The following is an 18943-nucleotide window of genomic DNA, read 5'->3' on the forward strand; positions in this document are numbered from 1 at the left end:
TGAAGAACTTATTAGCTTTTCTTGTTGCTGCAATTAAAAAAAAAAGAACTACATTTTTCCCATCTTTGTCCCTTGTCTCTCCTTTACAATTTTGTTTAATGAAAAAGTGGGGTACAACTGGAAAGAAAATTCAAAAAAGAAAACATTCTATCTAGTTCTAACACTTTATTATTTATTTATTTATTGACTTATAAAACAATTTAAAAAAAAAGAGAAAGGAAAAGAAGAAAAGAAAAATAACATTCTTAACAACTTTTAACTAATTTTGAAAACAGATATGACGTTTGCTAATTAAATTCATTGCCAAAATTAGTGCAATATGAAAAGAAAAATAAAAAACTTAAAAATTCAGGACGAAATTTAAAACTAAATAGCGGGTATCGTTTTCATCTAAGCTTAATATGAGTCTTTCCTTTTCTTAATATAATTATTATTATTATTATTAAAGGAATTATTATTATTATTATTAAATTATATACAGATGGGTGACAAAATGATACGAACACTTCATAATTAAGTAAACAATTTTTCTTTTAACAGCTAATGTTTTGGATGATTCTACGGGACAAAACTGTTGCCACAATTTGAAAGATTATGTGTGAAGTTTTTAGAAAGGGTGTCCCATGCAAAATTTGCATCGACTAAAATGAGCTTAAAGCATCCTTTCTCTTTTAACATCACTATAATTCTAAAAGCATTCCTTTGGAATGACTTCAAAACGGCCTGTATTAAGGCTAAAAAGAAGTTATTAACTTCCTCTCCCCATTTCTGTCTATCTGGCTTTTGTATGGATAAAAAGAACACCATTTACACTACCGGTCAAAAGTTTGCGAAAATTTTGAAATCTACGAAAAAATGGTCTAAATTTAAATGTTCATAGAATTGCGAAAAATCATTCAAACTGCATAAAAATTTAATATGTTCTAAAGTGAACCCTCTACATTTAGTTACATATGATCAAATTGCAATACTTTATTTTTTGCGAACTGAATCCAGCTTTTCATCATGGGTTGTTTCTATGGTGAAAAAAGTTGTTAAGTTTGAACACCTGCCAAACTTGCAAAAAAAGTTTTTATACTTTCTGTAAATAGAAAATAGTTATTTCAACCGTTCTATGTAAGCCCTAAAAATTTCAGATCGATTTCGATTTTTTTTGACGAAGTTATAGATTTTTGAAAAGCATGTGTACTTTTCTCGATTTTTGAGCATTCCACATATGAGGTCTTTTGGTCTATACATCTTCTACCAAAGAACTTTTTAATTTTAATGTTTTCTATATTTTCAACTAATTAATATTGATTATAAAACAAATATTCTTATTCATTATTGTAATTACAAAGAATTTATTATGAATATAATTAAAACAATATCTCATAAATGTCACATTTCATCGAAAATTTGTTTGTTCTTGCAAACGATGCTCTGATATTTCGAATCGAAATCAGTTATGGGACATTTTACAACAGGAATGGAACTCTATATCACTTGAAGTGATTAATGGTTTGTTAGATCGAATGCCACGCATATGTAAGGCTATAATAAAAGCAAAAGGTGGATGGTTCGAGGAATCTAAGATTTAAATGTTAATTTATTTAATTACAAAATACGAATAAGAATATGTTAAATATTTGACCTGTTGTAAATAAAATAGTTTAGTAAAAATGCAAATTTTTTATACTATTGATATTATTTTTTTAGAATTATTTATGTAATTATTGTTATAACTTTTTATTTTAATTTAATGTAAAGTAAAAATATCACAACAAAACTAATACATATAAGCAATAAATATAAACAATAAATATAAACAATAATAGTTACAATAATGAATAAGAGTATTTGTTTTATAATAAATATTAATTATTTGAAAATATAGAAAACATTAAAATTAAAAAGCTCTTTGGTAGAAGAGGTATAGACCAAAAGACTGCATATGTGGAATGCTCAAAAATCGAGAAAAGTACACATGTTTTTCAAAATTCTATAACTTCGTCAAAAAAAATCGAATCGATTTGAAATTTTGAGGGCTTACATAGAACTGTTCAAATAACTATTTTCTATTAACAGAAAGTACAAAAAATATTTTTTGCAAGTTTGGCAAGTGTTCAAACTTAACAACTTTTTTCACCATAAAAACAATCCGTGATGAAAAGCTGGATTCAGTTCGCAAAAAACAAAGTATTGCAATTTGATCATATGTAACTAAATGTAGAGGATTCACTTTAGAACATATCAAATTTGCATGCAATTTGACTGATTTTTCGCAGTTCTATAAACATTTGAATTTAGACCATTTTTTCGTAGATTTCAAAATTTTCGCAAACTTTTGACCGGTAGTGTATAAAAACTTCAATCATGAACTTTCATACTGTGCCAACACTTTTGCCATATTGAATGAATTACGTAGTCCGATGCAACTCTGAAATTATTTCATAATGTATGAGGTGACACGGGTTCGTTCCCAGCGATGGCTAGTCGATACGAATTCCGCACCCGGTTCACCATGTCCACAGTGCTGACGTAAAAATATCCTCAGTGGTAGGCGGATCATGGGTTGGAGTCCCCTTGCCGCCAGGCTAACAGTGGGAGGTTTTAAGGTTTTCCTCTCCATGTAACGCAAATGCCAGTTAGTTCCCTCAAAAAGTCCTCCACGAATTTCTCCCAATACTTGATCCAGGAGTTCATTTGTCTTCTGGATTGGGCTCAAAATGACAAGGCTACGGAGTTGAACATAAGTAGTCGTAAACCCAAAAATTAGGTCGGCTGTTCACCGCCGGTTATAAAAAATGTGAAATAAAATAACGATACGAAAATTGTAAGGCTTACAGATGTTTACATCGTTTTAAAAGAGAAAATTAAAGCTATCATCGAAATCAGTCAAATAGTTTCTTCATTTTTACACTAGGAAATAAGCTGTTTTTATTTATTTATTTTTTTATTGTTGAGAACTTTGATCCAAATGAACTTTGAAATTTTGTATGACTATTTCATCGAATCCCTTCAATTTTTAGTAGAAAAAAAAAATTCAATATACTATACAAAATAATATTTAAATGTGGTTTGTTCGTAAACGAGTTTTTTTTTCTGGAGACCTAAGTGATCTAGATAGGTCTGATATAAGTATGACTACATATACGAGTATAGGTATGGTCATAAATAAAGAGTAATGTGGAAAAGTAAGTAGCAAATATTTCAATTCTATTGCAGTAAACATACTTAGGAAAACACATCGGAAGTAAGAAAACAATGGTCAACTCCAAACAAAGAGTAAATGATGGCCTTGGCCCACTAACCTTTCGTTTTTCAACCCCTCTCTATGTAATCGGAAATGGAATTACATTCTTAAATATCTTTAATATTCTTAGAATGGGGGTCAATTATTATTATTATACACCTTCGCCTTTTGTTTAAGTTATCGTGAAGTCAGATGATTTCTTAGTAATGTAAACAAACAGGTATTGTAATTAATTAATCGAAGGAAATTGCTAAGAATGAAAAGACAAGTCTGCAGATTTGCGGTGACTAATTATAATAGGCAGAAAGTGTCTTTTAAAAATGTGGCTAGCTTTTAACTTGTAAGTTCAGTTTATTTTATCTGCGTTTAAAATTCTTAAAAATTGACTTCTTACGCTGGTATTTTTTTGTTGTTTTTTTAAATCATTTTAAACATTACGTAAGCATGTATTTCATGATTTTGGACCACCTACCCAATATATGAATGTAGTGTTTTCAAAAATATTCAGAACAGAAAAAAATACAAAATAAAAATTTTTTTATAAATTTTTTTTCTTAAAATAACTAAAAAAAAAGTTCATATTTGTGTTTGAATAAATTGTGTTTGAAACGATATATTTTGAAATCATTTTGTGCAACATTTGATTTAAATCTTAATTTTTAAGTATAAAATTACTCTTTTTTTTTAAAGTGCTATTTTTAATTATATATTGTTGAATAAGAGTATCAATTAATATTTCAGTAAATTTTCAATATTTTTTTGGTGACTATATAAAAGATTAAGGTTTTAGCATTTATTCGTATAAAAAAATTTAAAATGAAAAAGTTCTTTTTTAAGATTTTAAAAGTCCCTCCATTTTACTTAGTTAATCAGGAAAAATATATCGACACATTAGCAAACTTGCGGAACTAATGAAATATTTTTCTTTAATATCTTTTAGTAACCAGTAACGAAGCTAAATTCAAAATAGCAACTACCAAAGGAAAATCACGGATTTATTCAATTTTATAATTGATTATGTCATATTGATTATCTCAGATTGCGACTACCCCTTATACAGGGTGTTTATAAAGTCCCGGACCCATTTTGATGTTTAATAACTCATAAAATAATAAAGATAGATTAAAATTAATAACATAAATGGTTAGATAGACTCAAAAACTTTCATGAACCTTGTCAATGAACTTCCACGTGTGCCCCCTTCGTCGCACGGAGAATATCAAGTCGATAGTCAATTTCACGCCAGGTAGCGGCAAGCATGTCGGCATCCACAGAGGCTATTGCGGTTGTAATTCTGGCTTTTAGGCCATCAATGTTCGACACGATCCTCCTGTAAACATTGTCCTTTATAAATCCCCAAAGAAAAAAGTCCAGCGGTGTTATATCAGGTGATCTGGGTGGCCAAGGAATTGGACCTCCTCGCCGAATCCATCTTCCTGGAAAATGGTATTTCAAAGAACTACGAACGATGATACCCCAATGAGGTGGTGCACCATCTTGTTGTGGCTGAAGCTGTTCTAGTTGTGGAAATACGAAGTTTTGCACAACTAGAAGAGCTTCAGCCATGTCTAAGTATACGACTGGTGAGACCGTCTTTTCCGTAAAAAAGAAAGGCCCAATGACTCGGTCGTGCATTAGTCCACACCACACATTAACCTTTGGGGAATCCCTTTGTGTCTCACGGTATTCATGGGGGTTTTCAGATCCCCATATGCGCACATTATGGTGATTAACAATGCCAGAAACATGAAAGGATGCTTCGTCGGAGAACATTATGCACTTCAGAAAATCAGCATCATCTTCTATCCTTCCTACCATATCTGTTGCAAACGCCATCCTCCTAGGCCTATCGTCCGGTTCCAAACCTTGTACAATTTGAACTTTGTATGCATGCAGTCTTAATTGTTCCTTAATAATAATATTGTACACCGTCGAAATTGGCATATCCAATTCTCTTGCCGCTGATCTCACAGATCTTCTAGGATTGTCTAAAAATGTCTGTCTGACATGCTCAACGTCAAAATCACTTGCGCAGGGACGCCGGAACGTTTCTTATCTGCGATACTTCCAGTTTCTAGAAAATTCTTTTTCCACTGCAAGATGCTGCTTTTGGATGGAAGATCTTTTTGGTAAATTCTTCTGCAATTTCTCTGTGCTTGCACTATCGATTTCGTTTCTATGAACCAACATAAAATTTGTGCTTTCTCTTGTGGGTATGCATTCTCCTTTATATCCGCTCGAATAAAACATCACATAGAAAAGTACTACATAGAACAAACACATCAGAAGTAATCATAACATTGCAATAGTTACCAAAAACAAAAGAGAGAAAAATGCAATTAATAAGCAGACGATATTTAGAAAAGTACAGATATTTAGACTGGAAAATGAAATTATCTGAAATTGACCACACGCGTAGACGATATTTACAAAAGTTAAGATATTCAAACCTGAAAAGGAAAATATATGAGTTATTCCATCAATAAATGCCAAGAGTTTGTTCATATCTTCATTATTTTATGAGTTATTAAACACCAAAATGGGTCCGGGAATTTATAAACACCCTGTATTTTGCAAGTCAGAAATTCGAATCCATCCAAAAATAGGTATGTTTATTCAGAGGATGTAGACTTTTGTGTCTGATTTCGTAACTTAAAACATCATCTGCAATAATTAATTATGGTATCTGAAGTCACCGCTTCGAGCCACTAAGATTTAGTTCTAGAACGTGAAGATCCGATCATTAAAACATAAGTTATTTAAAGTGGCACGTTTATTTTTTGCGCACTGTGCATAAATATATACTTGCAGTTAAGAAGAAAAAAAGTACTACGTTAAGGATCATATTTCAAATTTATTTCTATAACAATGCGCTTTAAAGACATTTGCAAACATAACAATAATACTGATTATGTGTGTTTACTTTTTGCGATGAAGAAATATAAAATAAATAACACAAAAATCTGCTGATTTTACACGTTTTTATTTTAATCAAAATATGTATTGTGACACTTTTTGTTACCCCTTGTCACAATTTCTCGCCTCTTTAAATGCAACATCATCAGTTTGTCGGTTTAAATTTTTTTTTAGGATTTCTTCTATTATAGAGAATGTTTCCTAATCACCGCCCTTAATGTGCATCTTTAGACTCCAAAGTAAAAATTTATTGTTAGGATTGTTTTTAGAAAGATCCTACGTTCGAATCTACTGACTGGCGTAAGTTTTTTTTTCTTCAAATAACACAACAGTATTCACATTTCTGAATTTTTTTTTAAACTTATTCAAATGAAAAATTAAAAGCGCTTTGTTTGAGCACCCATTTGAATGGTATAAACATTTTTAAATAGTGTTTTTCGTACTTGCGTTTCATTTACTTTTATCTGATTTTTTTAAAAAATTAAAAAATTAATTATTTATAAAAATTAAATAAGAGCTATGATGGCTCAGGGGATACAGCGTTCGCCTCCCAATGAGGTGAGTCAGGTTCGAATCCCAGCGGTGGCTGGTTGATGCGAATTCCGCAATTCAATTCATGCTATTAAATTTTTTAAAATGTTGTATACTATTTTAAGTAATAAGTGACATTTTATCTAAATTTAAAAAGTGTCATTAAGAAACTGTTTGTTAATATAATAGTCGGTGATATGAAGAAAGTGATGTTCATGAAACTGTTTCAATTGTTAAAAACTTATAAGTTTTTTTTTTAACTCTATTTTATGTTCTCTCTAAAATTAAAAAAAAAAATCATTTTTTAATCCATGATATTTAAATACAAATTAAATAAAAGTTCGAACGTTCTTTATTAAATATTTATTACATTTTGAATTGACATACTGTAATGCTCTATGTTAAATTTATTTTTAACAAATCCCAGTCGTGAGTAAAGGGGAAAAGAGGATGCAACATCAAAAAGGGACGTCCTGACGAAGATTAATAAAAATAAATTTATTGTCACGAATTTAAATTATTTTAATAGGTTTATGTATATTATTATTAAAGTAATTATGTAAGTTATTATTATTTTAATATGTTTAACGAAAATATTTCACGTGAAAAGATTTTTACCTTTATATTATTGTTAACAATATCATTTCCAAATAAATTAAATAATAAAGCTTTAAAAAGAATGGCTATCTACACATTTAAGAAAAGATAATTCGTTAATTTAGTTCGAAATAATTATTTGGTACTTTTCCCAGTGTTCTGCCTATAAATACGCCCTTTTTACCCTTTTTGTAAAAATGAGCCACCATCCCTGAAAAACACTGCCTTTTTATTCTGATCCAATTTTAAGAAAAATTAATTAACTGTTAAAATAATAATTATGCACAAAAATTGTCTGTGTTTATAGATTTAATTCTGATTATTATTAAAAATATTTACTTTAGTAGGATTATTCTCAACTGGTTAAATTTTTATCTATCTGGTTAAGTTTCTCTTTTTTCTTAAGGGGGTATATTAATAACTTTTTTTAAGTGGTTTGAAATTATTTTTTAAATAAATACATTTTTTAAAAAAATGCACCTTTAAATGTTCCTTTTCTAATGATTTTCAGTATAAATTATCGAAAAACTCTTTTAAGCTGTTTATTAAAAAATATTTTTTTTAGTTTAGTTTCCCAGGTTTTTTTTCTTTTTTTTNTAAATACATTTTTTAAAAAAATGCACCTTTAAATGTTCCTTTTCTAATGATTTTCAGTATAAATTATCGAAAAACTCTTTTAAGCTGTTTATTAAAAAATATTTTTTTTAGTTTAGTTTAGTTTCCCAGTTTTTTTCTTTCTTTTTTTTTGAAAAATAAAAGATTAAAATTTTTTTTTTATAAAACAATTAATTAATGGGGGGGGGATCTGAGTCTATGACCCCCAGCAGAAAAAATTTCTGGATCCGCCCCTGTCATCGGGAGTAATTAATCAAGAGGGTAGTCCCTGAGTATTATTTGAGTTTATTAGGGTAGCTTTCTTCTTGTAGCTAGTTAAAAAAATTAATCAAAAAATTACTCAATTCTTCTAAAAAAAAATTTCCAAAAAATTAAATTTTGACTTTTTTGTAAAAAATAGGGTCAACGTATTTACTTTTTTTTATTTTTTTTTTTTTTAATGAAAATGTCAGTTCTCAATTGATCGATATCAAAGTCGCAGCCGAAATTATTTCTTTTGTCGCCGGAAGTACCCAAGAAAGAATGTGAAGGGAATAATTTTTCCCTCCAACAGGTAAGTTTGAGGATGCGCGCGCATATTACCTTGTAGTCATAGAAATGTATGTTGTTTACGTTGTGATGTGTGGTTTAAAAGTTTGTGATGGGCACACCCTTTTCACGAAGATCTGAGTAATTTAATAACTTCGAAAAATGCGTACGCCGGTTGATAATTTAACAAAACAATTAAATATTGTCTTATATTTGCAATAATTCAAGAATTGTTGAAAAATGGCAAGATCTAAGTATAACTCTGTGAGAATAGCGGCTAACGGCTTTGCAGCATTTTGCTTTGTTTTAGTGTTTATTGCATTTGTCACACCTTACTGGTTAAATTCTGATCGAAGACATTATGGAGCTGTATTTGTTAGACTAGGTTTGTGGGAAACATGTTTTAGAAGTTTTCACGATCCCGGCGATTTAGCATTAAGAAAATATTATGCGGGATGTCGTTGGATATTAACTGATGAATATCAAAAATTAAGAGGATTTATAGAGCAGCGTAAGTATAATAATTGAAAATTGTTTCATAAAATCAAACATTACTTTTGACTCTGTTGTTCCCCAACGAGCCGAGTTTCACACCCTGCGAGATATTTTATTGTCAATTTACATACATTACATATTTTTAGTTGTAAACTTATCTTATGTGTCGAGTTAAAATGCGTGAAATTTTTTTAAAATCATCATGTCCTATATTTTTTTTTATACCAAACACAACAAAGCTGTGTTTCCCACCTTTCGAGATGTTTTATTGTCCATTTATATACATTACATATTTTTACTTGTAAACTTAACTTATCTTATGTGTCTAGTTAAAATGAGTGAAAAAAAATTAAAAATAAACATGCATAGTACTCCTCTTAATACTAAACACAATGAGCCAAGTTTTCCACATCGCAAAACTTTTTATTGTATGTTTACATCTACTACATATTTTTTCTTGTTGTAAACTTATCTTATGTCAGTAGTTAAAACAAGTTGCATAAGTTAAAAATGAACATGTATATTCCTCTTAATACTAAATTTGTTACATTTACCGAACATAACAAATTTGCAACAAAGCTGAGTTTGACCCCGTGCATTATTCTATTCTTAATTTACATGCATTACACTTTTTTTGTTGTAAACTTATATAGGTAATCAAAATGAGTTATAAAAATTAACATATTTATATTAGGTACCCTTGAAATAAAAATTTTTGTATTTAATAAACATAAAAAATAAGTAACCAAGTTCTTCACCCTGTAAGATTTTTTATAGTTTATATACATCTATTAAGCACTTTTTGTTCTAAATTTATCTGGGGTCTGTCTAGGTTTTTCTGAGAGGTACATATTTTGTGAAAATTTAGACATAATTTGTGAAAATTAAAAATTATACTAAAAAATCAACACAAAAATATGGATTTATCATTTCTTATGGGAAACAAAAATAAAATTTTAAGAAAAAGTATTTTGTGAAACTACCATTTTTCCTAAAGTTGAATTTGTGAAGTTACTGCAAAACAGTAGTAAATTTGGCCTGGACAGACCCCTGTTAATCATTTGTGTAATTAAACAGAGCAAAAGAAAGTATGTAACACAATAATGTGTACGAAATTTGTTGCACAACAAACTGAAATCTTTATCCCGCAAGATTTTGTACTGTTCCTTTATTTGTGGTCAGTACCGTCTTTAGGCATGGGCACAGCCGGGTAGTGCCAGAGGGCCCCAGGCACTCAGGGTGCCCTTGAGAATCTTACTTTATATTAATTGTTTTTAAAAAAAACTAAGAATAAACAAAATTACCTTATATATTTTTTAAAAATAAATATATTATATTGTATAAAATGTGTATTTTGTTTTTCTTTCTACAAATTGTGATTGATTATCTTGCAAACACCAATAATATGAATAGTTTATCACCAGAGAAACTTAAACCGAAATCAATTTTTCTACCTTCCAATGAAATTTTTATGTGAATTCAGTTTTTTTGGGTCTACTAAAAACAAATTTAAATCAAAATGTATTTAAATTTGTTCAAATTATTGCATATGTTAAAAATGCTTTATTTTATGTATGAAGTTTTTTAGTTTGATTTTAAGCAGTATGACATGTTATAAGGGCCAAAAACATTTCTTTGCCTGGGGGCCCTGCATGCTATTAAGATGGCCCTGTTTGGGGTACATATATACTATATATATATTTTTTACAAACATATTATAGAGGTGATTAGAATAGTTATAGTAGCGAAAAAAGGCAATGTGTTATTAATAACAAGTTTTTTATATTTTTCAATCAAAACTTCATCACATTTCAAAATCAAAATTATTCGTACTCAGCATAATTAAAAAGATTTAAATTTAAACTGATTTGAAATTTTTTTTAAAAAAATTATGAAAATTATTATTTTTCAGTAATAAATTTCTGAGTACAATAGATTAACAGTTGTTTATTTGACATTAATTAATATATTATGACAAAAGCTAATTTGTAAAAAGAAAAGAAAAACTCTTTTGCAATATATCTATAAATTTTTAAAAATATGTTGCTAGGAATATTTTATTGTGCCTATTGATTTCAATAAAAGTCATAAAAAATAATATTAAAAAAATCCCACTAATTCAAAAGTTACAACTATATTTCTTCTTTGGCCTTCTTCATTACAATGTGTTTTTTGCTAAAATGTTAATTGAAGCATTAGACAAGATGGAAAGAAGTTCATAAAAAAAAATTAATAAATAACCAGTAACTAAAATATATTGCACGTTTATACCTAAAAGATATTAAGTTAATGCTAAAAATTATTACACATAGAAATTTTTACTGAAATAGTTTTTTTTTCTTTAAAAAAAGTTAATAAAGAAAATTTAAATGAAAATTTGGTTCTTTTGGGTTAGCCAAGGGCAAAGAAGTTCAATTATTTTTTATTTTATTTAATCTTCATGTGTTTTAAAAAATATAAAAAAGTTGGCAGGGATCTACAATTTTTGCTGACTTTCCATTTGTGTCCAACTAACAGAAATGTACTGAAAAATTACAGTGCAGAGAATATCCTAATTCTTAGAGTTGATGCCAGTATGGCTACAATTATGTTCTACAAATGTGTCTCCTTGAAATAATAATAATTTTTAGATAATCAACTTTTTAAATAATATTTTGTTAGCACTTTCTCTGTTTTTCCTCATTTATTTATTTCGTCTTAGCATTTTAATCTCCATGTTCTATTTACTAATGCACTTTTTAATAAATATTAATTTTCAATCATGATGGACTAATGAACCCCTAATTAGTTTTGGGGTGTTATAGATGGCAATTAATATATGTCATGCTGAAATATGCGTAACATTTTTTTATTAACATTTAAAAGCAAAATTATCTTATTTATTCCTTCTTCAATAAATAAAAATCATTTATATAATTCTGTAATCTTTTTATACCACAATCATGAATTGGGTGCAGAATAAAATCTATTTTTAGAGATTCCCTCTACTTCTGACAAATACATTAGCATAGAATTCAAAAACCGTTACAGGGTTGCTGATTATTTGATTTCATTAAAATTCGTTATTATTTCTCACGCTTTCTTTTATGCCAACACATTTGAATGTGTATGGCTATTCTGCACTCAATTTAAGGTTGTGATTTTGTTTTTAAATGTTAGGAAATATGTTATGCGTATTTCAGCATGATATCATAAATTATGTAATTATAAAGTTTAATTTTTTCCTTCGAGTTTGTCTACCACATTAAGTTTTTGGACCACTAAAGGAATACCTAGATGGTCCTATTGGACCACTAAATTTTTATTGCTGGTGTGGACCCTACTTGTTATGATGAAAAATGTTATTTGAGAAAACCAAAACATAAAACCTAACATCAAAACGGCACAGTTTCATCCATTGATGAGTGAAGTGATTTTTTGAACCACTTCATTCATTTTGAGCCCTTATTATTTATAATTGATAAAAACTGAATTATTAAAAAAAATCATTTGCTCTTCTTGCAATGTTTCTTGCTTCCATAGTGTTTTTGCTTATATATCAACTGTTTTTTCCCTTTTATTACGGAGAAATATGTTATAATTCTAACCTTTTATTCCCACAGCTTTCTTCATTGCAGTTCAAGTGTTTTTCACTGTTGGTTTCACAGCACTTCTTGTGAGTTGTGTCTTAATTTTAGCTGTTCATTTATGTCTAAGTCAAGAGAAAGAAGTTTTGGCTGTCAGGCTCGTTGCAGTGCTTACAATGATAGCTGGTATGTTTCTTTCATTTAGTTGACATTTTACAGTCATTCTTTTTGGTATTATTGTTCTTAAATTCATGTGTATGCATAGAGTCAAAAGCTTACGATGGTACTTATTAGGGACCGTGAAGCCAAATTAGTCAACTTGTAAGATTAACATAAGATTCTCCTTTACTCCGGTCGCCGGCTACAGATAGCGCTCATGGGTGTACAAAGTACAATTCCGATAATTATTTTGTAAGGGATGATTTCCGACTTCCTGGTTAAAAAGGGTGCTTTTATTATGTAAAGAATTTCTTGTCTTTTCTCCTTCCACACTATTAAAAATCTTATTAAAATATCCATTAAAGCCCATGCTCAGGAAATAACTGTGTTTCTCAAACGTTCTGGAAGAATGCCCTCCCAACTTTGTGTTATGGCCCAAGGCGTAGAGCAATTGCTGAGCTCCGCCTAGCTACTGGTTATGACTGCCTAAGAGACCATCTTTATAGGCTCAAAATTGTTCTTTCCTCGATATGCACTCTGTGCAGCTCTGGAGAGGTCATGCAATCTGCACACATACTCCACTGTCCTGCTCTGGGCAAGACTTTTCTCGCCGAGTATTATTGGGAGGCGACGCCTGGTGGCTGAGTGGTAGCGGTTTGCACTCTCATGCCACAGGTCCTGTGTTCGATCCTCGGGCCGGGCAAGGTTGACTCAGCCTCTCATCCCTTCAGTGGGTCGATAAATGAGTACCAATCATGCTTGGGAAACAAACACTGGGGGTTCCGCCTGACCACCTGACCGGGACAGCTACTCCTGCACCCCAGAGCCCAAGGTCAAGAAAACTGAGATGAACACAGTAGGCCTTGGCCCTATATGGGCTGCCGCGCCACTGAGTTTTAGTTTAGTTATTGTGAGGCTAGAGATATGTTAGATTATTGAACTCTGTTTCAGCATTTTTTGTTGTACTCTTGTGTTCTTTCTTTTTATTGTTTTCTGCTGTAACTGTTCATAATATGCCATTAGAAATATAAAAATTTTGTACTGGAGAAATCTATTTCTTCTAAGACATGAACTGGAAGAAACGAAGCAAAAAAATGTTTATCAATAAGTATTATAATAGCTTAAATTTAAAAAAAAAATAATATATCAGAAAATTTTAAAATAATAATTATTTTGTAAGGAAGGAACCTATTTCTTTCAAGACATTAAAGAAAACTGGAAGAAGCTAAACAAAAAAAATGTTTATCAATATAATAACTTAAATTTTTAGAAAAATAACAATTTTTATATATAGTATCAAAAAGTTTAAAGTTTTTCACATAAAAAAACTGTCTTAATATAATTTTTCTTAAAAGTGTCTTACACAATTTTAAAAATCTATACACTATGATATTATTTAAAAGTCAGTTTGAGTATTCATACTTAAGAATGTTTGATAATAAGAATTAATAGGTCATTTCTAGTAGTGAATTGAATATATTGTAAACAGTATGTGTGAAAATTTAATTGTGTAGTTTTAACAGTTCTTCATATAATTATAAATTTAGGTTTTACTTAATCATTTACATAAAACAATGAAAAGATAGTTATTTTAATTTCTTGAAATCATTAATTTTCTCTCTCTCCGATTGTTGCTTCTTAGTTTTTAATTATTTAAAAATGATGCATTAAATAGCTGGAAAATTATTACTATTTATTTTAACTAGATTGCAATTATAAAGTTTTTTTAATAAAAATTTAATGTTTGATATTTTTTAAATAATTTTTTAAATTTGAGTTGGAAAAAACTTTCTACCCCTGTTGAAAATGCTTAACCAAAAAGTAGATAGAAATTCTTCTTGTTTTTTTATAATTTTTTTTTATAACCAGTTGTTCAAAGAGCTTTTTAATTTAGTAGAAGAAGCCAACCAATTTAATATTTATAAAGAAAAGATAAAAAATTTCAAGTGAAATAAGTATCAAAATACTGAAAATATGCAATTTGCATATTAATGAAATAACTTAAAAACATTATTATTTCCAGATATTTGCCACAAAAAAAAAATGCTTAAGATTCAAACTAATATACTGAAGGGGGGAAAAAGAAAGGAAAAATCACCTTTAAGAAGTATCACATGGCAAAATAAGTTTATGTTCTTTGACACAAAATTATTTCATGGTAGAATTCTTGTTTTAAATTTTGTATCTTTTCAGCAATCTGTTGCATTATTGCGGTCATCGTGTTTGGTGTGCATGGTGATGGAAGGGATTGGATGCCAGATCCAGATCACAATTATTTATCATGGTCGTTTGCACTGGGTGTAGTTGGATCGTTTTTCATTTTAGTTAGCTCAATTTTGTTTTTCATTGAAGCCAGCAAAGTGAAGAAGCGAGAAGATGCACTGAACCACCATGTTGCATACCACATGGAGCAAACACATACTAAAGTTTAGAAAGTTTTATAGCTAGAGGGAAATACATTCCGTCCAAATAATGTTGTGTTGATAACATGACACTTTTTTTTTCTTTGAAGAACTTGTATCTCTTAATTTAAACATATAACTGTATTTTTTAAACATATGAATCAGAAATGCACAACAAAGTTTGGGTTGCAGGCAGAGAGAAAGAAAAAAACTTATGATGGAGGTTAACACTAGTATAAAGCTGCAATCATTCAAATTCAGGGTATGTTTATGTTCGATTTAAAAGTAGTATAAATGACTTACACATGCATAACTAAATTCTTTTACTCAAGTGCAGATAATAAAAATTAAATATAATTACAACATTATAAAGCAAATTATTATGACAAATGAAAAGAAGTTGAAGCAAATTTTCATTTAACGCAGACGTTTACTTTGACTATTATTCAAAATACAATTTTAATTATTGTTGCTGAAACAATACGAGATTAATGTGGTGATTGTGATTGAAATTTCGAAATGATATATATTTCTTTTAATATTTATTTATCTTTTGAATTCTGAACTTTTTATTTATTCATTTTTTCAATTCTTTAATACTAACTCATAAGATTGTGGACTTTTTATTTGTTAATTTTTAAAAAAAAAATTATTTCTACTAATTTATAAGAAATTACGTTTCTTTGGGATCATGGATCCAATTGCCGTAAACAAAAATTGCTAAATGAAATTATTTTAATTTGATACTTAGAACAGGCTTATTTAGATCAGTAATTGACTCTTACAGAGCAGAGTAAAAAAAAAAAAAGAAGATTTTTATTGTTATGTTTTTTTTATGTATATGTGTATGTTTAATTTTAAGCAGTTCAAAGGTTGAGGTAAAAAGGTTTGGAGGACTTTTTTGTCCTGTGAGTCATAGTTTGTGCATTCCTGGTTTAAGTAATATCAGTGATAGTTATTTTTTTAAACTAAAGTTTGAAATTCATATTTTTTTTAACACTCTGGGTCTTTTTTAAAAATCATATTTGATTTTCATTTGTGTCAGATTGAATTTTTTATAATGTAGCATGCAGATAAAAATTAAAATATATATGAAAAGTTATGACAATTTTATCTTCAAACATGCGTGTTAAATTTTTTTTATATATTTTAACTAATTTTTATGTCTGAATTGGGTAAGTAAAAACTGTTGCATTATATATTTAAAAAAAACTTTAAACTTAAACCGTCCATTTTTCTATATTGTGTTTTTTTTATTATCTTATTTAAAGTAACTTGGGTCTTATTTGTTGCTTGGTGAGTGTTTTGTTTGTGTATACAATTTAGAAAGGAAATTATATGTCAAATCACATTTATATAGCAATCTAAGAAGCTTTTATGTTAAATAAAAATTTGTGCATTGAAATTCATTTACATATTTAAATCATGTTTGTGATAACTCTAGTAATATATTTTTAGAGTCTTGAAACTGTTGATCTATGCATTTTTTTATATAATAACCATTGACTTTTTTGTTGATTTTTTATGAATATTTTTATTTATATGTAGCTTAATTTATGTAACCGGCAATTTTTAAATTAAGTCAAAATGACATTTTTCTGTGTTACAATTTTCCCAATAATTTGTGTGTTAAAAAAACGTTTCTTTATTTTTTTGTTTATAAATTATCTCAGTAAAACGTATAGTGATCAATATTTTAATGAATTTGTAGCTTTCTTTATCACTTTTTTGCTGAGTAAAACAATTATATTTATATGTTTTATTAAGAGAGTTAAAAATATTAATTAATATAATATGTAAATTAGCAATTTTTTATGAAATTAGAAACGAAACTATGTGTAAAGGTTAATTATGTAAAAAATTGAGTTATATCTATAAAGGTATGTTTGAATTGATTTGTTTTTGATTTTTTAAAATATGTTATTATGTTTGGTGAATGTTATTGTTTGTGTTAAACTGAATTTCGTTCATATGCAATAAACTGATCTATGTTTAAAGAATCTATTATATTAACATGAAGAGCTTTTATAAATGAGGTTAAAAATTAAATTACAAGCATGTATATTTACGAGTTTAGCAGGTAGGTTGCCTGTTAAATATTTTTTACGATTTTAATAAAAAGTCTTTTCATTGAAAGTTTAAATTTTGGTTTGAATACTTTATAAAAATATATATCTTTATTTGCATATTTTCTATACTTTAAATTGTAAAGTGTTTTAAGATTTTACCACTTTTTATGCATTTAATTTTTTTTTTCATTTCTAATTGCAAAATTTTAATAATCATTTATATTTTATACTAGAAAGCATTCCATTTATTTTTCATTATTTTATTTAAAAATGTTTGTGATGAAATCTTATAAATGTTTTGATTGTAATATAGAATTTTATGAGATGCATTGCAACAAATTTTACCAAACACACATATTTGTATATTTCATTTTTTGAAAGTCTTATTTTTGTAGTTTATGTGAAATAAACTATTTTGTACAAGCAATCTTGATTGCAATAGTGTTGTTTTTATTGCATAGTATGCCTTCAACAAGTTTCTCATCATCCCATAAAAATTACTTTTCATAAATACATATAACCACACCATTTGGATTTTGGATATTAAAGTTATTGTAAAAAAAAATAGAATTAATGATGAATTTTAATCGATGAATGAATGAATGAGTAAAATGATAGATTTAATAAAAAATCTTGATAATTTTCCTCAGGAACCCAAAACCTAAAAATTTTCGATGCTCTAGCTCCGCTCCAGATAATAAGCTAAAGCTCCTACTGTTTCGCTATACATTTTAAGAGCTTTGTGAAGAACCGGCTAAGTGACATTTTTAAAAAAATTTAGATTTTTCGGGGGAAGTTCTTATTTTAGCTTTATTTAAATATATAACATTCATTTATGTTGCTAAATGTATTTATTCCGAAGATACTCAGTGGAAGAATCGATTAAGTGACACTATTTGAATATTCGTAGGATAGAAGAACCGGCAACAAATAGTCAATAAAGAACTCTAGAAAATCTCTTGCTTGGCATCGAAAGCTCAATTATTAAAAAATACAAGAGAAAATTGCCCTTACACAACTTTATTATACAACTTTTTTGTTTCTGGTTTGCATTAGTTTATGTTTGTTTCAAACACACTGTCCTGGTTGGTAGGAAGAAAAAAAAAGATTTTCTAAGCAAAGTTGTGTTGAAAATAAATATTATTTTGAGCTTAAGCAATTTCTTAAGTTATTGTTACTAGCTGAATACTCTTTTTTTTTCTGTTTGAAATAAAACTAATTAATCAGTAATGATCAACATTACAAAATCATGCACAGAATTAAAAAGATATGCGGATACAATCATTCGGCATAATTCTATTTCTCGAGATAAACTCCTGATAGTAAAAAAATTGTAAATAAGAAGGGGCTCATCAACAATCTTTAAGATGTGCGCGCTCGCTTAAAATGTTAAATCCGAAATGATAAGCGTACTTATATGTTTGACAAAACTAATGGCAGAGCCACGATGGCTGGTCGATACGAATTCCGCATCCGGCTTGCACTGACCACAGTGCTGAAGTTAAATATCCTCAGTGGTAGACGGGTAATGGGTTAGAGTTCCCTTGCTGTCAGGCTAACCGTGGGAGGTTCTCGTGGTCTTCCTCTCCATTTAACGCAAACGCAAAATTATTTAAATAATTTCAAAATTATTTCATAAATATTATAATTTTTGAATTATACAAATATTTTAAAAATTATAATATTTAATATAATAATTTTTAAAAATTATTACATTAAATATTATAAACCCCGGCGCTATGCCTATGTCTGAACGTCACAACGGTACGTTCCCTGAAATGTTCGTTGGCAGCTGACAGAATTCAAACCAAGAACCTTTTGAGTTCATAG

At 28.5% G+C, this 18943-nt stretch overlaps 2 protein-coding genes across 6 annotated transcripts in view; one reads left to right on the forward strand and one right to left on the reverse strand.

Annotated features, from left to right (window-relative positions):
- Positions 1-18943, reverse strand: part of LOC107440814 (uncharacterized) — a 651143-nt gene that overhangs the window by 19605 nt on the left and 612595 nt on the right. The gene's annotated exons all lie outside the window — the stretch shown is intronic.
- LOC107440817 (uncharacterized) lies at positions 8450-17540 on the forward strand. Its single transcript, XM_016053869.3, has 3 exons — positions 8450-8933; positions 12520-12669; positions 14836-17540. Exons 1-3 carry the CDS (start codon positions 8663-8665, stop codon positions 15072-15074), a joined length of 660 nt encoding a protein of 219 aa, XP_015909355.1. The 5' UTR covers positions 8450-8662; the 3' UTR covers positions 15075-17540.

The sequence above is a fragment of the Parasteatoda tepidariorum genome, chromosome 5 (genome assembly GCF_043381705.1).
Source record: "Parasteatoda tepidariorum isolate YZ-2023 chromosome 5, CAS_Ptep_4.0, whole genome shotgun sequence".
In the NCBI taxonomy this organism is placed as follows: Eukaryota; Metazoa; Arthropoda; class Arachnida; order Araneae; family Theridiidae; genus Parasteatoda; species Parasteatoda tepidariorum.

Coding starts and splice junctions, on each gene's coding strand:
- LOC107440817 (XM_016053869.3), top strand. CDS start 8,663: ATGGCAAGATCTAAGTATAACTCTGTGAGAATAGCGGCTAACGGCTTT. Junction 8,934..12,519: donor AAGAGGATTTATAGAGCAGC/GTAAGTATAATA, acceptor TTATTCCCACAG/CTTTCTTCATTGCAGTTCAA. Junction 12,670..14,835: donor AGTGCTTACAATGATAGCTG/GTATGTTTCTTT, acceptor GTATCTTTTCAG/CAATCTGTTGCATTATTGCG.